General features: G+C 40.9%; 1 protein-coding gene across 1 annotated transcript in view; it reads right to left on the reverse strand.

The window, feature by feature from the left end:
- TENM2 (teneurin transmembrane protein 2) overlaps window positions 1-26,744 on the reverse strand; it is a 1,222,720-nt gene that overhangs the window by 247,833 nt on the left and 948,143 nt on the right. Inside the window, exon 9 of the mRNA XM_029942895.1 lies at window positions 14,936-15,174. Coding sequence (XP_029798755.1) covers window positions 14,936-15,174 — 239 coding nt within the window. The remainder of the gene's footprint in view (window positions 1-14,935; window positions 15,175-26,744) is intronic.

Genomic DNA, 26,744 nt, shown 5'->3' on the forward strand with positions numbered 1-26,744 from the left:
GTTGAATATTCTCCCAGACTCCTAGGCCATCCGTCACCTGGTCCTTCTCTACCTCACCTCCTTATTTTCCACCGCTCTTCACTAGGCACCCTTCTCCTCACTGGCTGAGCTCCTCATTTCCCCTGCACCATGCCTGTTAATTCTGGTCTCTCCCCTTCCTTGCTGCCTACAGTGTTTCTCAACTCATTCCTACTTCAATTTATCTCCATCTTCCCAGGACTGGGTCATCCTGGAAATGTGTCCACCAGGTCATCCTCAACTCCTCCAGTCTCTGAACTTTAATAGACTAAATCCCAAATTGCAGCTTAGCATCTGTATACTTTTTCTTTTAATGAATGTGCAAATAGCACGAGTATTGATACCAATATCTACTTTAAATAACACACAGAAAGATGATGAAAAAGGTACCATCATCACTATAGCTGTTGTTAACTATTTCTTACAGTTGAGAAAAATGAGGCTCAGGGCAATTAAATTGACATTCCCCAAAGCACCCGGTTAGTAAGGGTTGAGACGGGAACCTAGCCAAACTACATCCAGGACTTTCTTCATGGGACTATTCCAATGCCCAGCTGGCCACTAAAGTGAGGAATCATTATACATACAAATTAGGTTTCCTGACACAGGTGAACAATGATGCCAAAGTATGAAGTTTCAATGAGTCATTATTTGGGTCAAGAAGGCACAAAGGCTGGGATTTTTATGTTGATAACATGTGTAAAAGAAACCCTATCTCAAATTGAAATAAAGTCTCCTCATCATGGGTGCCTTTCTATGGCCACATGCCCAGACCTTTCTCAAATTCCTCTTGAAACTCATCTTCCAAGACCCCATAGTTTCCTTGGCCACTAAGAGCCAGGGTGGGCTCAATTCTGTTTCTTGACACTCAAATCGCAGTCCTGAAGAGAAGTGAGAGCCAGAGTGTGCATGCACTGACTTTAAGTTCCTGTATTAGGAAAGACTCAAATGAATAGCTGAGTTTGCTTGAAATTAAACAATAAAACCTTGTACCGTCTTCAAAGAGAAGTATACTTGTGTGTGTTGGTGAGCATATGTGGGTCAAAACAAGACAACCACCACCACCACCCTCAAAACTATGCCGACTTCTCCATCCCTGGCTTCCCTGCAGATTTTAGCCGGCATCCAGGTGAAACCTGAATCAAATTGCAGCTCATTAGCACAGAGGAATAGAAGTTTAAGGGAAAGTGTGTAGTAAACAACGCTAATCCTGACTTAAGCGGGAGATAGCGACCTTTCTCCCTTGCCTAAAACAAATCGCTGTTTCAGGCTGTGTGGGCCTGCTTTACCATTACTTGTTAATACGTCTGCAGGCAGAAGATGCAGCTGTGGCCCCGTGAACAGGCTCCACAGTCAGGCTGAACATAATCCCTCATGTAATGAAAAACCTATTTCTATTTCTGAGGCCTCACTACTCTTCATACTGAAGAGCCTTGTGCCTGTCACACATTTATTGAAGCCTATTACTCATCTAGGCAGCGGGGCCCAGTTAGTATTTGGAATTATATTTTAAATCACAATTTTTCTATTATTTATTTTAGGATTCCAAGGCTCCAGTGAAAGCATGTCAGTGTTCCCCTTGATACGCTTTCAAAGGCATTAAAGCCCCAAATAAAAATTCTTTTCTATGCAGAGAACCTTTCTGCATGTGTGGCAAACCTTCTGTCAAGATACCACAGTCCCTGATCACCCTTTGTGTGCTAGAACCTCAGGATGCTACCATGATCACATGTGTTGGGGTAGAGATTGTCCCTCCTCATTCAGCGTCAGAGTAATCTTTCCTGGGCCACCAGCTTTACTCCCTCCTCTCACATCAGGGTCTTTCCTTCGACTTTTGAAGATAAATGGATAGAGTCTCTTAGGATGCTGGGGACAGGGCTGTGAAGAGATCGGCTAAAACTGTAGTCTCATCATCTGGTGGAAAAATAAGAACTGGCTTAATCTAAGTCAGAGGATTTTCTGAGCTGACCATGAAGCCTGAGCTTCTGTTTATTCACTAGGCCAATGGTGATCATGTGGTTCCTTCTTGTTCTATAGAAGCCAGTGGAAACTGTAATTTTCTCTAGCTAGTTGTCTGGCTGCCTTCTCCCTTTATATCTCCAGGAACAAAATACACACCATGTATACCATGGTTACTCAAAGGGATGCCTTCCTGGATTTTTTGTCCTTGTGCACTCTTGCTTCTTCTCTCGATATGTGTTTTCCCCTTGGCATAAACAAATATTCTTTGCCATTAGCACCTGCACCCTATTTGGCCCATCACACAAATGAAAATCAGCCAAAATTTGATAGCATGTTCACAATGTCAAGAATCCTTTCCATATTTTTTCTTTTTTGCACTTCACAACTGGTTCCTTTTCAGGTCTGGATTCCTTCTCTACATTTCCACTGAGAGAGATTTCAGACCAGCTTTTTGAAGGAAATCCTGTTGTATATACACCTTGGATGTAAGGTTTTGAAGGGTGTGGTGACAAGCCAAGAGTCAATTCAATCCACTCTGGGTATCTTTGCAAGGAGCCAGGTTTTGGGGTTTGTTTTGTTGTTTTGTTTCATGCTACTGTGGGAGACACAGGCACAGTAAATTTTTTGGTCAGGGGTGAGGCAGCAGTAGTGTGTGATGAAGAAAGAATTACAGAGGGCGTGGGCAAGTTAGCAAAGGTACTCAGACATGCAATTATGAGAAGAGTTCAGACTTGGCCTTCGTGTGATCTCAATGTTTTTCCTTCATGTTTTAACAGCATTCTCCCTGAGTGGGGTATACAAGTGCTTGTTTAATAAACCCGTTAGTCATGTGAATGTGATAGACAATTCTTTTTCCTCTTTCAGGACAAATTTAGTCACAGATATTTCAGTCGGGTCCACTCTCCAATTTGCTTCTGACATTAAAACAAGCCATTGGTATTTCACTACAATACAGATAGCACTGCTGGGTCAGCTGACCTTTCCAAAGGCTTAATTCCTGTCATTTTTGAAGAGAAGAATAAAATACCATGCAATCAGCATCCACTTCCCTACAAAAGAAATAGAGATATTTTTCTCCCAGACAGAGCCAAGACCATGAGCCCTTGGGTAGCACTTTTGCCCTGGCCACCCCCACCTAAAGAGCCAAGTTGCAGAGGTGGGGGTCGGGCGGCCAAGAGGTGGGATAAAGTTGCAGTCAGCATACCGGCACATTTTTTAAAAGTCTAAAATTAAATGAACTGTAATGTATGTATATTAATTTTAATAAATCTGGACTTGCTCCAAGGATACTTAAAGGCAGAATGTAGAGAATAGGAGACAGGAGGGGAAGGAGCAATGACATCCATATCTCCATGAATGCAAACAAACGCTGTGAAAGATGAAACCACTGGAAGCAGGATCTGAAGCTGGTTTCCTTCAAGTCAGACTAAACGTAGCTGTCAAAACATTTCATTGAAATGTACACATATTGAAAACTGTTTCTGACCAGAACTTTTGGGGCAGGATCTGTGGGAGGAGTGGTATGGAATCCACACTTACACACATGCCAAATGCCGGGGGGGGGGGGGGGGGGGGGGCGTCTGACCTCCTTTCTCTTCTCTTTCCTTGCTCCCCACCCCCCACCAATCTGGACTTGGCTGAGTAATGGGTTGCCACCAGCCTGGACATACCCAGGTCCTATCCTAGACCAAGACATGGCCAATTAGGAAATCAGAAACCTTTTAAACATAACAAGTTCATAAATTCATTGAGTTTTATTAGGAGTTAAAAATGTAGTATCAGCTCATATATACCTGCTAGACCTTCCCATACACCATGAAGATAGGCAAAATAAGGCAGAAAAAGGATCTAGTATAAAGTAATTCTCCTTCCTCATGTCCATTTCTGATCAAGAATGAATAAAAGATTTTTGAGAATGCCCTCACCTGATTAAAAAACAAACATGCTTGAGGCGCCTGGGTGGCTCAGTCGGTTAGGCGTCTGACTTCGGCTCAGGTCATGATCTCGCGGTTCGTGAGTTCGAGCCCTGCATCGGGCTCTGTGCTGACAGCTAGCTCAGAGCCTGGAGCCTGTCTTCGGATTCTGTGTTTCCCTCTCTCTCTGACCCTCCCCTGCTCATGTTCGCTCGCTCGCTCACTCTCTCTCAAAAATAAAGAAACCATTAAAAAAATTAAAAAAAATATGCTTGCTTTCTGGCATCAAGGGTTATTCTAAAGACAACACATCTGAAGACAAAGGTGATTTTTCTAAGCCTAATTTTCTAAGCCTCCCTTGGGAGCCAACCACCACATTCACTCTTTCCATCTCTTACATCATTTGCAGTAGCAAAGACTGTAGTGGAATTACATGGGTATCAATTAGACACAACACAAGATAAACCAACCTTAGTGAGAAATGACTTTGTAGGAGGTGTTTTTAATGCCCCCCTTCATACAATGTATTTGAAATATAGATTGATGTTCAACATTAGACACATTACTCTCATCTATTAGGCAAGAGCCTGCTGTGTCTATAAATTCAATTTCCTTTATCATGGTGGCTTTCTGGTTTATTTGGATAAATGTTGAGCTGTCCACTGTTATTTATCTAAGCAGTTCATGAGGGAACAGAAAGTTTAATGATGTAAGATGAGGGGGTGAAACAGCACCTCCAAGCAATTCTCAAGAATTGCTTTTCATCTCATTACCTTGGTTGGACTTATTGGTTCAAGAAATCAGGCAGAAGATTATGTGTAATTTGATGTGCTGGGTGTCACCTTCCCCCCATCCTTGTCTTCTAATTGTTCCATGTTTTATCCTGTTTAGCATGTGGCATCTCATGGCCTGCAATGCTTCCTGGTATTTCTAATCACTGTGTTCATCGCTTCTAATGCCTTTTCCTTACTTCTTGTTTTAACTTCATCACACTCTTTTTTGGTATGTATTCTTATTTCTTTGGCCCTTCACCCTTCATTGCTGTGGTCCTGAGAAATGTAAGCTAATCACCATCCAGCTTCTTTTTTTGGAGAAGGTTTACAGCTTTTTAAAGTAAATTCAAGAGGAGACAATGCCTTCACGGGACAAAAACAGACTGAATAGAAATGGGCACAAACCTCTACAATTTCTTATTGTGTAATAGTTAGACCACTTCATGTTCTAGGGGTAAAAAAGGATGGCTGACCATTAATCATACCAATGAGTTAATAAAAAGCTTTTTAGTATAAAAACTTCTGTTTCCTGATGAATCTGGGGTAAATGAAACTCAAATGTCTTAACATCATGGTGCAGGTCATTTATGCAAAACATAACTTCCCCAGCCTTTCTCAGCTTTCCTATTAAGGGTGCTATTTTATGGGGTTGCTTATAAGATGCTAAGTCTAGGGAAAATTTTCAAGTAAAAATATCCTAGATGCAGAGGCTGGTCAGCAGATTCCAGCATAAAATGTGACTGGCCAATCCTTTGCTTAAATAAAATTTCTGGTACAATTGAAAAATATGAAATTAATATAATAAATTTAATACATTTAAAACAAATAAAAAATAAAACATAAAAAATATACAAAGTTGAAAGAAGATTTTTCATGGTAAAAAAAGTCTTTAACCTACAATCTTCTCAAGAGAAGAGAGACCTTTCTCAAGGAAGTATACAAATCTTATTAAAAGAAGGTTTAAGGTGAGCCTACATGGCTCAGTCAGTTAAATGGCCAACTAACTGCCGCTCAGGTCATGAGGTCACAGCTCGTGGGATCAAACCCTGCGTCAGACTCTGCACTCTCAGTGCACTCTCTGCAGAGAGTGCACTGAGAGTGCAGAGCCTGCTTGGGATTCTCTATGTCCCTTCATGCTTGCGCTTGCTGTGTCTCTTGCAAAACAAAACAAAACAAAACTAAATAAACTTAATGGAAAGTTTAAGCACAGTGGATGCTCTAGAAGTCTAGGTTTGTAAACTTTGGTGCATAAGGTAGCCTTAAAACCAGTTTCGACAACGCTTCTAATTCAAAGGCATACCCAACTTCTTGGAAAGATATCATCTTGTTTAGCATGGCCTGAAGAACAGAATGCACTTGACACACTGCCACTTATCTTTCCCTTTGGAATATAAGCAAGTCTAAACTAAACTTCATTAACATGCCTCTAAAACACTCATGGTGTAATATAAGTAAGCCAATGGATAGGATTGCATCATGACTGCAAAGGCAAAAGCAAGGCAATATGCCTTTCTTTTATAAAGATCAGCATCTCTAGGGGAGGGTCAAACGTGTGTGTACACATCTTCCCACAAATGACCTAACTCCACTGAAAACCCATCCCGAGGGAAGGGCCTTTTCTTACAGCTGTGAACACACATTATGATGAAAGAAAGGCAAAGATTGGAGGCAAAGCTGATCCTCCCTTCTCCTCTGAAGTTTGGTTTATTAGGGATAAAGGCTCTGAAAGATGATACTTATTATGTATCATATACATTTCTCTTTCTAAGAAAGGAGGACAATATTCTTTTCAGCAAAACTCTTTTCTTATCAACATGTAGTTTAGGCCTGCTATATTTTCTGAAACATTTTGATATTTACATATTTAGTTAAGGCTGGAAGTTGATAAAAAATGAAATTAGTGGAACATGCAATGCATTATCCTCTCTTTTATGGTAATATTAAATATGTTAATGTAGTTGATGGACCATTTTCTCTCCTAATGCAGGGGATCTTAATATAAGACATCAATTTAATAAATGATTTATTTGATGAGAAAAGGGCTCAGGCAACAATTCTGCATGTCTATTCTTAACAGTCAAAATGTGAATTTTCTAGAAAGGAATTTTCAGTGAAGAACACAGGAAGTATGATTTAAGGTGACCTTAAGAAAAATATGAATGTTCTAAAAGTTCGCTTTGGGGTCAAATTTCTGTCAGAGGAGGCTACACAGCTAAGCTGGGCATTTCAGAACACAAAACATTCTATATGGCTTGTGTACACAGACCTAATTCACCATATAATAGTCCTTTTCTCTATTTGGTGCCTTGTAGCAATTGCTTCATTTCTTAGCACATCCTCATTTACAGAGAAGCAGTCAACAGACTTTCAGATTTATGCCATTATTTGCTTCTTCACCTTGAACTCCAACTAAATTCTGTTACACTTTTGTAAAACGAGTGCCAAATGGTGGCTGTATGCCAGACAGAAACACTTCCCAGTTTCACTCATTCAGCTCTCTTGATTTCAGGGAATCACAGATTCCTGCTAGAAGGCTTAAATGTGGTACTTACACATCCCCCCTAACTGTTCCTTTGCCTAAATGCTTTACAACTTGGAAATGCAATTTGGGAAAAGAGGCAATTACAACATCAGGGAAACAGAAACCTCCCTTTACATAGGAAACAAGTAAATCTTGGGATCAGGGATTTGGGGCATGTGATAACGCTTTCCACTAGTGGTCCACCTCAACCCTAACCCTAACCAACATTTATTAATTCGATAGATATTTGTTGACGTTTACAAGGCGTTAGGCATTGTTCTGGGGATAAAGTGATCCAAGAGCCTGGTTTTATACTTCTCGATGAACCTGGTCTAGAAGTGTGGGAGTCAATAAGATAATCATTAAATTCCATTTATTTGAACTTCTACTGTGTGCTGGGTACCACCACATTTCACTGATTCTAAAACTCAGATATTTTCACATTTTCATATCTCTGAAACCAGGATGCATTTTATAACTGGAGTTTTCTTGCCATCACGGCTGGCCAGGGAGCACACTGGTCTGCTGGTCTGACTTTATAGACCTATCTATTCACAGGGTCATACATCATTTCAGGTGGTCTGTGCCTACCTCTTTCCAAAACTACAAAATTAAAATTATAAATGTAATACTCATCATAATGCTTTGGGGATACATATAAAAATGACATTTCTCATACTGTTGACATATTACATGAAGAAAAATGGAATATATATAGAATATTGGTGAACGCTTGAAGCATCTTTACAAGGCAGAGACTATCCCACTGTTTTGAATAAGGAAACTAAGGTCTAGGGAGATTAAGCATCAAGCCCAAGTCACATGGCTTTTTAGTATACACATCAAAATTTGAACCCAGGCCTCCCTGACCCCAAAGCCTATACATGTGATATCCATTACTTTTTAAATTATCATGGCAAGAACTTCTGCAACTATGTTATAAGTAAAAAGTAGAATGAAATAATACTTATTTACAGTACAACAGAAGCTGTATCCAGAATGATAAATCATGAAATACGTAAATATAAACAAACACAAGCAAGGCTTAGGAAATGAAGAATTTAAAAGCTGCCTGTGGGAGGTGAAGGGTCTGTGTGCTTGGTGACCACCTTAAGTGACCCAGTCAAATAAACAGAGCATGTGGAGAGGGACACAATGATATCATAGCATTGCATCCCATTACTGCTTCTGAACTGATTGATGACTGCTGGAGAGAGAACTGTCAAAGAGAACTTTCAGGACAAAAGCCTGTTGACAGACAGATAGTTGGTGAACATTCCATTGTCATTCACCCAACACACATCCTGTGGAACCACAGGGTTCTGGGCCAGCAGATCACATTGATACCCTTTCTCCTTGTCGTGGTCCTTGAGAGGCCCAAGGTGGTAGCACTACTCCCTCTTCCTTGGTTTTTCATTAAGAGGCTCTACAAAATAAAGACCAAAAGTTGCTTCCTCTTCCTCATCCATGAAGCTTGCCTGTCAGGGTGGGAAAGCCTTGTATCGGCTGGCTACCTTGATTTCTGACAGGTGACTTGCGGAGGAAAGGAAAGGCACCTTGTCTCAGTAAAGGAATTTTTCTGAATGTCACATGTGAGATACGCTTGTTGCCACATGGCTTCTAGGTGATGGAGACCAGAGACCTAGCTAATGACTTAATTTGCTTTCCATAAATTGACAGATCCTCTGAAATTGAGAGGACAATTATGAAATGGCAGCTCCACTGCCAGAGACTTACCAGTGTGTAAGCAGGGACAGGACTTTATTATCTGGTTAAGAGCACATTAGCATATCTATTAGATAAAAAGTCTGTTACTAACATCAGGACTGATAACATAACTGGGTCCCCTGACTTATTTGTGGGCAGTTCTTTTCTTCTCTGTGGGACTAAATGCAAGCTTTGACCATCTGGGGCTGGGGAGTTGGGTGAAAATGTTACTTGCAAGATTGTTCAGATTTAGTCACTACCATTTTGCCCTTTAGATAATGGGAGGTAAATACACAATTCAGGATTCATATAGAGGGCAAGGATTAGCATCTCTCTGGATCATCAAAGAACAGTGAGTTTGAATGAAAGGGCCAACATTTTTCCTAGGCTGTATCCTCACAAAGGATGCCAGGTAAGAATATGCTTCTCATCATTTTCTGTCATTTTCTTTCTGTTTTCCCCAAATCTGCTCTGTTCAGTGAGATGGGAATACACAAAATAGCAGCTCTGAACACAGGATTCATCAGTCGGAGTCTCAACATATCAATTTTCAAGTGTAGCAACTTTAAACACATTGTAGGCTTTTAGTTTCCATAGAAAATAATCTCTCATTGTTTTCAAAAGAAACTGAAAGCACCCCAAATTACCACACTTTTAACATCCTGACATGTTGATGGCCCGCGTTCTTCCCAGATCAAAGTGAGAGTGGCAGAAGACAGAACGTTGAGCAGCTTACTTAAAACATAGTATTTCATATTTGGCAGGAATTACTGTAGTGAAAAAAGACAAGGTGACTTTCTAATATATATATGTATTTTGGTTTGGCAGAGATCTGAAGAGCTAAAAACTAATTTAGGATGACATAAATGCTCTTATCTTTCTCTCCACCCCCCTTCCCTTCCCAACCACAAGAAGAGTTTTTGACAGAAACTCAGTGTCTGTTGCGTATTGTCTTTAACTCGGGGATGACAGTCTGAGTCCTGTGTCATGGTGAACTGTTGTGTTGACTTTCATCTTAAAATTTCTAGGATTATCTGGATTTAAGCAGCAAAGTCATACATCACAAGCACCTTTCTTCCTTGATGTGGGTAGCCTGTAAGAACTTTGGTGCCTTTTAAGGAAACTGGATCTATTTGACCTTAACCTAGGAGAAGAAAGCAATGATGTCACTCAGGGACTCTGCACTGTTACAACCTGTTGGAAAACGTCAACAAAGAAGGCACTGGGTACTGGGTCACCTTGAAAAACAGGCCATGATTTTGCAGAGGAACATAGGGTAACTGAAGATTGAAGACAAGTGTGTACGTGGCTAAGTTTTTAGGTCATTCCACTCTACCTGTGGGTTGAAGCACTATCTCAAACCATCCATTAGGATGAAAACTTTTACCCTTTGCAGAGTTTTAAAGAGAAAAGTGGCTTGCTTTTTCTACCTTTTGGTTTGGATCAGGAAGTCAGATGTAATTATTCATTACAAAGTAGGATGGCAGCATCAGAAAAAATTACCTGCTGCACTTACGGTGGATGAGTAGTTGGACCCTTGGCCATTTGGAAAGCAAATGCTTTCTCTCTGTAAAAATGGAGACACTCTAAAAAGGTATTTTTAAAATATTTTTTAAAATGTTTTTTATTTATTTTTTGAGAGACAGAGAGAGACAGTGTGAACAGGAGAGGGTCAGAGAGAGAGGGAGACACAGAATCTGAAGCATCCTCCAGGCTTTGAGCTAGCTGTCAGCACAGAGCCCAACGCGGGGCTCGAACCCATGAACCATGATATCATGACCTGACCCGAAGCCGGATGCTTAACCGACTGAGCCACCCAGGCACCCCTGAAAAGGTATTTTTAGGAAAAGAACAGTAATGTAATCTAAGAGGGTCTGGCAAACCATGGCCTGGGGGCCAAATTCAGCCTGCCACCTGTTTGTTTATATGTTTTTATCAGCAGCACATGAGGTAAGGACTAGTTTCACATTTTAAATAGCTTTAAAAAATCAAAAGAATGATATTACATGACACACGAAAAGTACATGAAATTCAAGTTTCAATTTTCATAATTAAAGTCTCCAGGAACACCTCCCTGCCCGTTTGTTTGCGCAAGTGTATGGCCGCTTCTGCCATACAATGGCAGAGTAGAGCAACTGTGACACACACTGCATGATCCACAAAGCCAAAAAAGATCTGCTATCTAGCTCTTGACAGAAAATGTCTGCTGACTGCAGTAACAAAAGGTTTTTGAAAACAGACACAAAAAGACAGGTTAGAAGAGTGAGGAAGAGATATGGTTTCTCTCCACTATAGGAATTATTAGAAGATGGTTTGGGAAGGAAAGAACTGAATTATTCTCCCTTCACTAATGAGGACGAAATCAGATACAGGGGGTGGATGCTACAAAAGGGATGATTTAGGTCTCACGCGATATTTGGAAATCATCAGGGGACTAATCAGGAGACCAAGGACCTAGTCTTTTGCCCTTATAACTAACAAGCCATGTGATGGCAGGCTCTGTGGGCCTCAGCATCAACTCTTGTGAAATGATTATAATCCGCCAATTTTATTTTCTGCTAGAGTGGGAATATGGTTCAAATGTAATAATTACAGCCAAACGCTTTAAATTACAAGGCTTACAGTTTTAAGCAAATAGAAGTTTCCAATCAGTTATTGTTATGTATACTATGAGGATAAAAACAGTATCGTTGGCATGAAACAGGTGAAAAACTCTACATTAGTTACAAGATCCAGGAACTTAGGGATCACAAGGGATTTCTGGTATTACAGGCAATGAAAGCACTTGAGATGCCTGAGGATAGAAGATAACTTCCTGAAAGGGAAGTTCTCTTGTATTTCATAGCCAGTACCCCCTAGGAACCACATGGGTTAGAGGCTGAGTGAGGCACAAAATAGTCCCCTAGTGGTTCAGGCAGCTTTTCAGAGTAATTTATTCCAGGATGTTATGTACACTGGGAGAATCTGGCATAGGCAGAGTCTGATGGAAGAGTCCATCATAAAAGATCATTGGCTCCAGTTGTGTCAATAGGAAGGGGGGATCTATCCCGAGTTGGCAGAGGCTCATGCTTCCAATGTGCACAAGGGTTGACCTTATTCTGCTTTCACACTCACCCACATGCTGGATGTAAAGAAGAACATGTCATGAGGTTGAGCTATTCCAGACTGCTCATTTCTGGAGTCTTCTCTCCACAAGTTTAAACATGAAAGCAAGATAATTTGATCTATTTGTCATAGCACCTGGCAGGTCTGAATCCAGTCTCTGTCCATAAATACCTTGGGGCTGATGCTTCACTTTTAGGACATCATGTTCTAGTGAATCATGGATTCAGGTATGAACCAGAATGGGCTCAGGTCTTAAAAACTCTGGTCTCCCTTAAGAGGAGGGCCTTGATTTTTATGTTGCCCTTCTGTCCTTCCCTAATGGCTTGTTTCCTTGGTGGGCACAATCACTCATGGCTCCCAACAGCACTTTTCTCTGTATTTGTAATGCACTGTTTATATCCCTGCAGCTCTGTAATTAATAATATACTGCATTTCATCTTCAAAGTGATTTATACACATTAATTAATCCTCACCATACTTTGGAGTTTCTGCATGTAAATATCCATCATGCTTCCAGATTTTACTTGGGAAACCGAGACCCAGAAGGAAGACAACTTTGTCAAGGCCAAGGAGAAATGGATCACTGGCTCAAGATCAGCACTCAAAACCTTGACCCCCTTCATGGTGCTTGCAGATCTGCTGTCAACTCTGGAGAGTAGCCCTAGGGCTCCACACTCACCACTATTAATGCCAGAAAAATTGGCCCCTACCATCACTCATTTTGAGTCATAAAGTATTCTTTAATACTCCAGAATTAAAGTATAATCTTACCTGAAGCATACATAACAGAACATGATGGATTATAATCTAATAAACTATCCTAAGATGCTCAGGTCCAGCTTCTAGTAGCCTCCAGACTGAGGATAAATATGTTTCCTAATCCATCATTTACAAGTTATACACCCAATTAAAACATTAAACTCTCACTATATGGTTTCCCATTTATGTAATCGCCCTACAGAAAGCTATTATATTTTAACTATCAAGCTCGATACATCAGGCAGTAGCCATCTATCTCTCTCCAGCAAGTGGAGTAGGAGGTACACTGGGGACGAAATTGGCAGAGGTGAGCAGTGCCTCAGTTTCTGTATCTGGGCTCCCCATTGTGCCCACAGGCTCAGCAGAACATTAAGCCTGGGAAGTGAGCTCATGGACCCTTTTTGCAGTTCCTGACACAAAGCCAAATCATGCAAAGACCCTGAAGGCAATTCAATTTGCTTCTACCAAGCCTTCCTGAACAGTTACCAGGGGAAGTACACAAAACTACCTCTAACAATACCAATGACTCTACTCAAGTGAATGAGAGTACAACAGATGCCTGTCTCCCTCCCTTGTTGTTCCAGGACTCCATCCTTCATCAAGAGCAAGTGAGAAGCAGGCATGACTTTAAATTAGGGGCATATGGGTATCAGACCTCAGTCCTAATGTGGAGCTGGGGTTTATAACATCAAGGATTTTGCAAAGTTCCAGAAAAAGATGGTGCCTTTCCCCAGAGTGCCGATTTTCTCACATTTGGAGGACATTCCCTGGAGATATAACTGGAAAAGAATGTAAAAACTTATATTTCTACATTAAGGTGAGCAGAGTGGTATTATGGGAGAGAGTGAAAACTTCACATCAACTTTTGTCTTGTAATGGCCTTGGGCAGGGACCCAGATCACTGGGGCTGCACAGTCAACCTCCGTTGCCATCAGGTAAGCTTGGGTAGAGTGGTCTGGGAAGTCCTGGATCAACTCCTCTGACAGACACCAAACTGGCTGCCTAATGATGAAGAAAGTGTTCACTGCTGAAGGATAAGGGACAAAATCAGAATAATCAGGGTTGCTTTATTCCTCCCTCTCTTAAATGAGAGTTTTACCCTAAGTGTTGAGAATTTTGGAGTCAGCCTCTTTCTGTTGGTGTTTTATAGGTTTGCTTTGCAACATGGCAGAGCCCCAAATTGGGGAGGCCTGTCATGGCTGCCCTGAAAATAAGCCAGAGCCATCAAGTGTTTCAAATAAACTTTATCAACCACAACGGGGCCTCTGCCTGGGCCAGGAGATCTGCATTGGCAAGCTCAGTTGACAGAGCAGCAGCACCAGGGCTCTTTGCTGAGGCCGGGAGCTGTGAGCAAGCTTCGTGTCCAGCCCAGGGTGCTCATATGCACATGGCACCCTGCCCCTGAGCTCTTGGCACCTGCTGCTTCCTGCAGTTCTACACCCCGTGGATGCAAACCAATATGCCTGGCATAGGAAGAAAAATACCACTGTAACTTCACCAACCTGCTACCCTAAGTTATATCCTGAGTTCCCAGAAACAAAGTTGGCATGCGAGATGAACCTCACTCATGAATGTGGTGCAATTCAGGTTGAAACTAAAAGAACAGAAGCAAAAGAGAGGATGTAGGCAACATCCACTGTGCCTGGGTGACTTGATTCCACACAAAGACCCAGTTGGATGCTCTGACCTCTCAATCCTGTTTCTGTTCCACACCTCTGAAAATAAGCTAGCAATTTAGCTTTCCTTTGAATCGAGATGTTCCGAGACATTCTGGTTACTATTCTTCTATTCAGTTTTTGGCCGAAATTAACCCATGTTGCATGCATTTTAGAGCACAGACCTGGGTTAAAATCCAGTGATAGAAGAGACTAGGAGACTACTTCAGTAAAGAGGGATGGGTTCACAGGAACAACAATTTTCAGCTCATGTCCAAGAAAGAATACAGTAGGCATGCTTAATTAATCTGATAAATGTTAAATAGAGTCTTGAGGAAGAAACTCATCAGATTTAAATACATTTTAGGAGAGAAAAGCACTCCCATCCCTCATTCATTTTTATGTCTTTCAGGAGCCAACAAGCAAGCTGTACAGACAACAGAGGGCTTCTCCATTCATGAGCCCACGACCTCAGCCCCATCTCTTCATGACCAGGACCATGGAGCACCTGTCCTGACTTACCTATGAAATATGCCAGTAGAATCGCCAAGAGGAGGGCTGCGGCAATGGCAGACAGGGCGGCACATTTCCAGCTGCAGTATTTGGAGGGCTTCTTCAGCTTGAAGGCCTTCCTGGAGAAGGTATTCCGGGGCAGCAGGCGGGGTGGTGGCGTGTAAACGGTTCCTGAGGTTAAAGGGTATCCCGGAGAAGAGCTGCTAAACAGGGGCGTGCTTCCCGAGGAGGTCTTAAAGAGAAAGTGCCTGGCAAGAAAAAGGAAAGAGTCAGCATGGACATGGGTGACCCCTGGAGAACATAGACCTGCTTTTTCTTTTCACTCTGCTTATCTAGTTCCATACAGTCTTAGTTAATTACTCTACCTTGTCGTGGACAAAGGGGCAAAGATTACATTTGATAGTGATATAAATTCCATAAACTCACATCATTTTATGCATTCCCATATACATATAGATTTTATGTTCCACAACAATCCTGAAAAGTATTCAAAGCAAATATGGAAAATGAGTTGCCGTTTGTCACTTGGAGATGATCACAATGATGATGATGATGATGATGATGACAATGATAATATTAAGCAGTGTCAGATACTAGAACCTACTATTATATGCACTTGAGGGGTGTCTGGGTGGCTGGGTTAAGGTTGGTTAAGTTTAAGCATCTGACTTGATTTTTGGCTCAGGATCTCATGGTTCATTGGATTGAGGCCTTTGTCAGGCTCTGGGCTGACATCATGGAGCCTGCATGGGATATTCATATTTTCTCTCTCTCTCTCTGCCCCCACCCTCTACTCAAGCATGTACACGTACACTCTCTCTCAAAATAAATAAACAAACATTCAAAGACACTTGAAATAATATTGTCACAAGTTACAAATTAAATACTAAAATATCCACACATTTAAGACATGAGAAATCATCTTGGGAGAAATCAAGCAGTTGTCCAAGGATCTGAACCCTGAGCTCTGTCTCATGCTAGAGTGTGTGCTCTTCAATGTTAACCTAAATTATCTATCTTGAGCTTCTTCCGGGGCTGTTTGCCCCCCTCCATCTTGCTTCCTGTTCTGAGACTGCCTCTCTAGGTCATGTGATGTTTTTCCTTTGGAAATATCTTTGCCTGCCAATTAAACAAGGTGCCCTTGGTCTCTAGGGTTATGGTGTGACAAGAGGGTAATGGGGTCTACTGTTGACACCTAATGTAACCCTTCTTCAGGGTCAGGAGACTGTCACTCCAAGGACCCTTCAAGGACCATAAATTCTCTGACAGACTTTTCTCTCTTGTGTATGCCATCTGTAAGACTTCAAACGTGACTTGCCACACCTTATTTAAAATGATGACTGTCTTCTAGGAAATCTATGGTGAACTTTAAAGCATGGATTAAGCAGTGTCTAGTGTCTGAGCAACTGGAGGCTGGGGACTGTGTTTTCTTTGATACCTTGTTCATTTTTATGTTCCCAGTACCCAATTCAAAGTTTGACATGTGAGGGAGACTTGAATCAATGAATGAATGAATGAATGAATGAATGGAGTTCCTCCATTTTTTTGTAAATTTAAGATCCTAAGATTCCAAAACGTTACACAGTCTTTAGTAGGTGACCACATACTATGTGTCAATTACAATGGTAAATGTTTTACTTGCTTGCAAACCTCACATCAACCCTCTATTATGACCATAGTTTTACAAATGAGAACACTGAATCTGGAAGTTTGCAAGCAGGGTCATTGGGGCTAAAACTCCAGTCTGCCTGACTCTCAATGCTCCAGTGGACCTACTCCACCATACCTCCCCTGCATATAGGGCTTAGCAGGCTATCCTGGTACGGTTCTGAGGCAAGATCACTGTTATTACAAATATTTGTATCTTGGATGCTTCTAGATAAATCAGTGAAAATATTTTAGTTTTTGACAAAGATCAAACAAGACTGATATGACTGACAATGATGTCAGACAATGATGTCAAAAAATGAGTATCTTATTAGTGAATTATTTAATATAGCTGACATTAAAACAAACAACAGATATTTAAATTTTATTTGTACTATTAGTATGTTTGATGATCTGAATAAAGGCAAGAGGTTGGATTCCATAAATAAGCCTTTGTATTCCTTATCCAACAGCATTCATTTAATGCTCCAGATTAAAAGTGTCTTTTAGAAGAGGTGGCCATGGGCAGTGTTTAGAAGCAGCATTTTGGAGCAACATTCACCTGGATTGGAGTTTTGGCAGTGCCATTCCTGGACAAGTAAGTTCATACAAGTTACCTAATGTTGCCCTTAAAAACCTCCATCTCCTCATCTATAACATGGGGGCAAAAACAGCACAGGTACCTCATGTCATAGCTTAGGTTGTTTTAAGGGACACACAAGATCATGTAGGAAAAGCACTTAACCAAGGGCGTATCACATAGTAAGTGCTCAACGCATGATGAGTAGCTTCTATTATTAATTCTCAGAGCAACATAAGGAGCCTAAAACATGAGCTTTAATTTAAAGCCTGACAAATGTTGAACAACACCTGAAGAGTTCTCCAAATCACTAAATAATAGTCCACTGCCTTATAATTAAGCTAGAACATATGCACACCAGAAAGCCAGGGGAATGGGAAAATGCTGGAATTTGATTTAGAACTAGTTCAAAGGTACTTCTTGAACAACCTTCCAAGAGTGGAAAGTGAAAACAGGAAGTCAAACTAAAACTAAGGAATATCAAGGTATCTCAAGCTGTCATTGATAAATATTTAGAAATACAAGAACACCAGTTCTCAGCCCCACAGAGATGTCACTCTTTTCCATGGCTTCAGGCATCATATGACTCAAGATTTTGGGTCTCCATTTCCAACCAGCTTCTTCCCTTAGGTCCAGATTCTTATTCCACTTGTACACTGGAATCTCTCTACATCCCACAGCTGTACTGAACAACTTACAGCCAAGCACGGACTCTTTACCTTCTTTTCCCCATTTACATTCCTCCTGTAATCCTGTCATTTCCAGATGCCTGAGAGACTGTAGCCATTTTTCACCTCCTCCCTTCTAGTCACCTTCTCTCATACAATGGGTGAAAGAATCCTATCAATTTTATTTCTGAAAACCTCTCCCATCAACCCTCACCTTCAATCCTCCTGCTAGCTTTCTTCCCAAACTGCAAATGTCACTGTGCTCTGGCTTGTAAGTCCCTGCTGATCCTCTAACGCTTATAAGAAGAAACCCAAATCTCAATATGGGACCACAACTACCTAACTTTTATCTTTGTCTTTCTATCCTTGTGCTGCCAGCTCCCCAAACTCTCTGCTTCAGTCATGCCAAAAGATGCCTCCTTCCTTAACTAGCCTGATCATGTTGCCGTGCCTTTGTGAATGATGCAAATGCTTTCAGGAATGGCTGTTCCTGGGCTTCCCCACCCACCAAACCCCGGCCAACTCATACCTTCCAAACACCTACTTGGAAAGCCTATTCCAAAAGCACCCCCCACTCCATCCTCTGTCACTTTTTGCACTCAAGAATATGTCATCCACTTGGAGGTTATATACACTATTTATATCCATAGTGTTTGCCCCGGGTTCTGGCACATGAACATCAGTCGTGTTTGTGGACAAAAATCAGTAAATTGGAAACAATGTTTTGGCAACATGAGAGAAATTAAAAGAAGAAGATTAAGAAGTTTAAATTGCCTTAATGTTATTTTTAATGCATTCATCTGTAAATAGTAGAGGGATAGGATGATTGTTTTCTTTGTATGGGCATCCTTCCTGAGATCTTAAAATTGTCTCCTTGACAACTCAGTCTATTCTCCAAACTTCTTTCTTTTATTTATTTTTCTTTTTTTTTCAAACTTCTTTCTAAAAAGGAAGTCAGATTATGTCACATGTCACTATTCTCACACCCCTCCCCCATCAATCAATCAAGGCTTTTAATAATACTTAAAATGAAATCAGAAGCCCTTGCCATGGCCTTCTGCCATGATTTGTCTTCTGGCAACTTTTCCAGCAGTATCTTCTATCACTTTAGCCCCCCTCTCTCAGTCTATCAGGCACACTGTCCTTTTGAAATGAGCCGTCATACATACCTAACACGTTTTCAGCTAAGGGTCTCTGCACTTGCTGTTCCTTCTGCTGGAAATACCAGCACAACTTGTTTCTCCACATTATTCACCACTCTGCTCCCATGTCACTTGCCCAGGGAGATCTTCCCAGGCCCCCGCCTTCATTCTCTGTCATTCTCCATCCTATTCTAACTGCTTTCTTTTTCTAAATTATATACGTGTTTGTATATTATTTATTGTCTATCCCCACCATTAGATCTGAACTTCTATGAAGTTTAAAATAAACAGATATTTTGCAAAATTTGTACAACATTGTACACTAACATGTAGAATAGAGCCTGGCATATAGTGAGTACTCAAAACATCTTTGTTAAATAAATGATCTACTACCTTTCCATGGCCAAAACAATGAATGTTAATAGGACAGCACTGTGAACATTTTTAATTTTAAAATTAGGATTCCTTCTGCCATGCTGACTCCTGCTTTCCAGATTTACAAGTTCGCATATGTGCATATAGGCATAGACAGATGTTTATATTTATACGTACAAGGCCAGATCTCTCCATAGGAAAATAAAGACAAAACCACCATATACTTTTCAGCACTGCATTAACCCTAGCTGAATGGAGCTCTCTTTGGTATCATGGTGTCTGTGATAATCATGGCTAAATGAAACTCATTTTATTATTACATCGTTGTTTTTTTTTTTTCTTTCTAGTTTCTGGTGCTTAAAATGATTAAACCAAAGTACCAAAGATATGTAGGCTCCTGTTTCTCTACAACACATCTATATCCTCTGGTGTTGTAAATCTTAGAAGGTTAAATTCAGTAAGCAAAAAAAAAAAAAAAAAAAAAAAAAAAGATTCTAAAGACATGATCTTCAGATTGTATCCCATAAATACCTCCTTTGTGAGCACCTGAGTGCTCTGTTAGAAAGTACAACTTTCAAGGCTCCATCCAGACCCAGAGCTAGAGTCTGGGAAGGTATCAGTTAAATAGCTCTCTATGTGACTCTAATGTGTCTTAAAGTTTAAGAAAGTCCCCTCTACCCATTTTGCACCTTTCAAATGGTTCTCGTGGCTAGTAGATGTATTTTTTTAAATGTGATACATTTAGAGAACATCCGAGATAAGTTGATATCAGCATGTTTCTTTTTTAAATGTGAATTTTGAATGCTGATATCTTTAGGGGTAAAGTGTCAGGAAGTCTACAAGTTACTTTCAAATGATTCAGCAAAAGTAATCTCTGTGTCTCTCTCTTTACAGATAGATGAGGCAAATGTGGCAAAATGACAGCAATTGTTGAAACCAGATGGTTATTGTTAGGTTTTACTATTCCTCCAACTTTTCTGGCTGTTTGAAAATTTTCATAATCACAAGTTGAAAAAATGCAAGCTTTGATTCATCAAGGATTGCTGTCACATGCTGCAGGAAAAAAAGATAAATAAAATGAAGCAAGACCCACAGGGTAATGGTCTGGCCAGATGGTCACTGGGAGGGCCAAGAAGGCTTAGGGGACTTCTGATTTTCCCCTGAACTGGCTATTAAGACAGCTTTTCCCCCTCAGGGGCCTGCTCAGTATGCTCCGATGAATCATTTGTGATGCCCCAACTGAACTTCTTCCCAGCGGTCGGTCATGGAAGTAGCTCAGCTCAGGACTCCAGGCGTCAGCAAAAATATGTAGTTTCCAAATGCACTTGACATTTTTCAAGCACAACTCAATTGCTCTCAGAATTGGCCACTTGTGCCTCAGAAAGGAAAGGCAAATGAGGGGCCCCCAAAGTGCTGTCCTTGGAGTTTGCTAACACTCAAAGGGATAGAAAAAAACCAGTCCTTGATGTGTTACAAAAAATAAAAGAAGAGCTTGCACACTTCTTTCCTTTCCGAGCCATGTGGGTTGTCAGGGCTTTAGTCGTAGCACCCAGCACCCTTCCTGCCACAGGTCAGTGGCTCAGAATGGCCATGGAACTGAATAGTAGTGCTAAGGAAGGGCAGTGGCTCTGTGCCCTCAGCTCTGTACAATAGATTCCAGTGAGTTCTTAAGAATCCAGTGATCATGACTTCACCTGAAACTATCTTTTTGGCAAATGTCACTTTTCCTTATATGAAAACAAAACCATTTAATAAAAAGAGAGAGAGAGAGAGAGAGAGAGAGAGAGAGAGAGAGAGAGAGAGAATACCTAGCAGCCATTCTCCCATGCATTTTATATGACAGCAGAGACTCACTGAGGGAGCATCTTGGCAAACCAGGATTTTGCTTCAAATTGGCTTAGAAAATTAAGGGCATACATAGTCTCTGATTAAACAACCATGGAAAATTTTAAAAAGAAGTCTAACAAACAAGAAACCCATGCATAACGTCCATGCAAGAAGGAACCCATCAAGTCAAAATGCTGTGAATTTTTATTTTATTCTTATGATACAGAAGGGGCTTGACTCTTCTAGGGGAGAAGCTTTGGGAAGTGGTAGCTGGTTAAACTACTTGAGACTCCAACAAAAGATTTCTTTTCCTTTTTCTCTGAATCAATCACAAGTAAACTCACTCATTAACCTCAAACCCTGCTAAAGAAGGAAACAAACAAACAGAGAAAATCCCTCAACACCAAGTACCATTTTTCAGGTTGCAATCAGTGGGATCCTCAGAGGCAGTCTCCCTATTTTCGATTGGTTTGGCTTTATTCCCAGGGGGAAATCCCAGCAGGGCTTCGAAACAGAAATGTACTACACAGATAATTGCACTGCCTCAACTCCAAAGGTCAAGCTTTTGTCCCTACCCCCACCCCTCTCTGTTCTCCTCTCTCTCAATCTGTTTCCCACTATTTCCTCCCAGCGCAGCATTCAGCTAACCACAACAACTAATGGCTAACAGTACAGATGAGTTCTCTCTTGCTCATGAAGTCAGCCGCAGGAAACATTCTCCTTGAAATCAAGCAAAACTACTGAATGGTCTCAACATCGTGCCGTGTACAGAAAAGCAGCTCTGGTTATCAGAGAGACCAGGGGTTAACTGTTGTTGTACCAAGAAAATCGACCTCCCCAGTAGATAAATTCACAGGTATTCAGAGTAGTGGATGAAAATATTGATACACAGCCCATTAGCCCTTAAAAGATTTTTAATATCATACATGCAGTTGCTGAAATTTGATAAAAAGCCAGAGAAAGGATAGAAGCAGAGATGCACCTGGAGTGGGGATGGCGTGATCAGTGAGGGAGATCAGGTGTGCACTGGAAAATGGGAGATTTCATCACATTTTACTGGTCCTGGCTCTGCCCTTTGAAGCATCAGGTTTATTGTCTCTAAAGGAGTAAGTTTAATAAAGAGGCAGCCCATAAAGGGGACTGTAGCATGTAAAGTTACTGTAATTAGGTTTTCAGGAGTTATAATAAAACATTTAGCTGGAGAGAGGTTAAATAACCTCCACGCTTTCTTGCATCATTATTGTACTCACCAGTACAGGAAGGAATGATGGTGGAAGAAGGAAACTCAAAGGGGTGGACTCCTGAGAGAGACGTGGAGAGACACCGGGCACAGAGATAGAGAAAGGGAAATGGAGGGAAGGAGGGAGAGAGAGAAAAAGAGGGAGAGAGAAAAGCATACAGGATGGGATGGAAAAAGCAAGAGAGATTAATGAGAAAGATGATATGGGATACTGTATTGTTCAGCCACTTCTTGAATAGCAAAGTTAAGTTACGTTTAAGTGTTCTGCTTTTATTTTCCTGTTTGCAAATATAGAATGTATCTATTATAAAAACTCAAATGGATAAATTAGAAAATAGAGAGAAATATTTTATACTCTTGAGAGACTGGTAAACATTTTATGTCAGACTCTTTCCCTACATTTAAACATTCCCTTTTCTAATTACTTTTGAAATGAATAGGATCACATCAAGGATACAGTATTAAGTCTGTAGATTCTGGACTTGGACAACCAGTATTTGGATCCTGGTTTTTTTTTTGTTTTTGTTTTTGATAGAGAAGAGAGGGAGAGAGAGAATGCCAAGAAGGCTCTGTACCATCAGGCAGAGCCTAATGCTGGTCTTGATCTCACAACTGTGAGATCATGACCTGAGATGATATCAAGAGTGGGAGGCTCACCGGACTAAGGCACCCAGGTGCCCTCTAGCTCCTATCCTTATCACTGTGTGACACTGGCTATGTTACTCATCCTGTGTAAGTGGCCTCACCTATAAAGTGAGGGAATGTTAGGGTCTTCATGGGCTTGTTTAGGGGAATTGGGTGACTTTATTCATGTGAGATGCTTAAAATCAAGCTTGATGTCCAGTGGATGATCAACAAATGTAGCTACTAATCACTGGGAGGCAGGAATTATGTATATCATGGTCTTTACTAGATCTCCTTGACCTAGCACAGTGCCCAGCTCAATTACAATATTTGTTGAATGCATGAGCCATTCTAATTAGCACCGAAACTGGAACATTGTAGGCATCCCACCACCCCAAAACAATTTTACTAGGAAGGGAAGGAGCTGAAGATATTACTAATATGCTTGTTCTCTCCTTCCAGTTGGGAATTTATGCTTGAGTTGAGAAGTGAACTGTTGCTTTTAACATAAAACTTTAAAAATGTTTTTAAAAAATTGCTACTTCCCAAGTTTGAAAAAGAAGCCAGTAACCCAATTAGTATAATTAAAAGCCCATTTCATTTCACGATTCCCTAAGCTTAGACTCAAACCAATTTTGATTCAATGAAAAATAGGCTTTCAAGGTTTCTGATCCCTGAACCTTTTAGATCATAGGGGACCATCACTACATTTGCATATGCCATGAACAACAGGAAAATCCTCTATTTTGCCCTCTTCAAAATTTGCAGTCATACCAAAAATACTCACAGCTGGAATAATTAGCAACTCAATTTATTGCCTTCCGTTTTTTAAATAGAAGCTTCGACTCTTGATATTTAAATAGTGTCACACTGTGATATAACATAGCATTTTTCATGGTAAAACTTCTCTTTTTTCCCCCATGAAATGATATACTGCTCAGTGTGACAGGCAAGGTCTCTGGAGGTCACTAAAGAAACCTGGTGTTTTGTGAGCAAATCCATTTCAGAGTCTTTGGGATAAAATGAGGAGTCTTTTTTTTTTTTCCCCTGGAGTTGTTAACTTGTTGACTTTTTTCAAGTTAATTGGTAAAAGTCTTGATACAGTAGAGGAAAAAAACAAAGACTTCTGACTCTGACTTCAAATTTGACCTTGAATTCACCATACACTGTAATATGGGAGTGTAGAGACAACCATTTCAAATAGACTTGCATTTGTGTTCACAGGCAGCCAGAGGTATATGAAGAAAGAATGCCCGCCATCAGATACAATCAACAAGCAGAATGATTTCTCCAATCGAGTTTATTGCCTGTACCATTCAGAGAGTCGAAGAATTTTCAAGCTGGAAGAACCTTAGGGCATGTCCCTTTATCATATTCTGCTTCATGGTACTACATTTGTCCTGTGTGTTTGCCTTGTCTCTCCAGTCATATTACAAGCTTCCCAAAGGCAGATCCTATACCTTTAGCTTCCTGGTATCTTTCTCTGTTCATATTAGGTGCTCACAGATATCTGCTGAAGGAACACAGCAATTATGTAACAGTGGAAATGCACAGGCTTTGGAGTCAGGCATATCTGAACTCAAATCTCAATTCTACCAGGAACTGCATTAGGTTGGAAAAGCTGATTAATCTCTCTGAGCCTCAGATGCCTCCTCTAAAAACTGGGTAAATAACAATATCTGCATTACAGAACTGTTGGAAGGGTTGAGGGAGATGATGAATACAATCTGTGAGCACAGAGGCTGACCCGTAGGAGATTCTAACACATTTATGTACCATGTTCCCCCTTTTCCTTCATAAGAGTTCACAATCTAAAATAGGAGGTTACAGGGCACCTGGTGGCTTATTTGGTTAAGCATCAGTCTTTGGCCAGGTCATAATCTCATGGTTTGTGAGTTGAAGCTCCACATCCAGCTCTGTGCTGACAGCTCAGAACCTGGAACCTACTTCAGATTCTGTGTCTCCCTCTCTCTCTCTGCCCCTCCCCCACTCACACTCTCTCTCAAAAAAAAAAAAGAATAAACATTAAAAAATTTAAAAAATAAAAGTCATGAGTCAACCAATATTTACTGAGCATGGATATGTATCACATGGTACCAAATGCTTTGGATAAAATGATAAGTAAGTCTTCATGTGGAATGACTAATTGGAGAGGCAGACAGAATAAACATAACTCAAGTTCAGGTAAACCAACATAAATATGAAATAATTACAAACTGAGAAGTGCCATGAAGGCAGAAGGGACTAAGATAGAGGAAATATGGGACTACAGGAGTATGCTCACTCCTCTCTGAGGAGATGATCAAAAAGGGGAGGTCAAAGAATACAAAAGAGTTAAGCATTTAACAAGTGATGAAAGGCCATCCCAAGCAGAGGAAACAGCGTGTGCAAAGGCCCTGCAATGGAAAGTTCTACTTTTAGAAGAAGCGAGAGAACATGTGGCTGGAACCCAGTGGTCCACAGGGTGAGTGGTGGGAGAGAGAGGTAGGCAAAATGAGAATGACGCTATGCAAGGTTTTGAGGGCATGGAACCTGGATTTTGGTGCACATACAAAGGGTTTTAAACTATGTCTTCTCTTCAAGCAAAGAGTGGCAAATCTTTAGGAGCATTCTGTTTATAAAAGAATTAAGGCAGAAGAGACGTATTGGGATTTACAGTTGTTTTCTGTGGTGGCCTTTTTTTTGTGCTCTGTCTTGAGGGTTTTGTTTTTTGTCCAGAATATTCTAGCCACCCTCATCATTACTCCTATCATTCTACATTTGGATATAGTCAGACATCTCAAATTTAACATGACCAGAACACAACTCTTGATTTTCACTTCAAAGTGTCATTCTCTTCCAGGTCTCATCCCTATTGGCCAAAGAAGTCATCACCTCTCAGTTGTGCAGATGCCATCCCCAGAAAGTAGACTCCGAGAAAGAAATGTGCATGTGGGAAGTTTTATTAGAAAGTGCTCTTGGGCATACCACCTGTGAGGCAGTGGAGAAAGCAGGCTGGGCAGAGGGAGAAGCTGAACTGTGGGGTTGCTGTAAGGATTCCCTGCTCAATCTCATGGGCACTCTGGAGCTATTGGTCTTGGGTCATGGAATGGCTCCACAGAGCTGTTCCAATCTGATCTGAGAGCGTGGGGTCTTATTGACCTTAGGGACCAGTCCCCACCTGAAGTCCAGACTCCGAGAAGCTGGCTGAGATGTGTGGTCCACCAACATTCCCAGCAACTCGGACAACAAATGTCAGTTCTGGTGTGTGGCGTCTGGCTGGGTGCCATGTCATTTACCTAACTAGGCTTTGCCATGGCTCCTGTCCATCCTACAACCCTCATTCATCGCGAGCCCATTTCTCTCTGCTGGGAATAGTAACATACCGATATTCATCCTCTTCTTACCACTTATACCTTGTGCCTGGCCTACTGTATACAGCAGCCTCAAATAGATCTTTCTGTTTCCATTTTGGCCATTTATATCCATGTTCTATCCAGGAGCCAGTCATTGTCTATAAACCCAAATCAAATCATATTACTCTCCTGCTTAAAATTATCCATCTCCTTTATACTTAAAAGTAACCCAGCTTCTTAAGCAGGTCTACATAGCACCTCATTATGGTCCACCTTGTTTCTTCCTCTCCTCCACTGGTTTTGATCTTGAGGCTTCCACCATACTTTTCCCTGTCCCTCAAAGATGCCAAGCTTCTCTTCATCTCAGGGTATCCACATTG

The sequence above is a fragment of the Suricata suricatta genome, chromosome 6 (genome assembly GCF_006229205.1).
Source record: "Suricata suricatta isolate VVHF042 chromosome 6, meerkat_22Aug2017_6uvM2_HiC, whole genome shotgun sequence".
Taxonomy (NCBI): Eukaryota; Metazoa; Chordata; class Mammalia; order Carnivora; family Herpestidae; genus Suricata; species Suricata suricatta.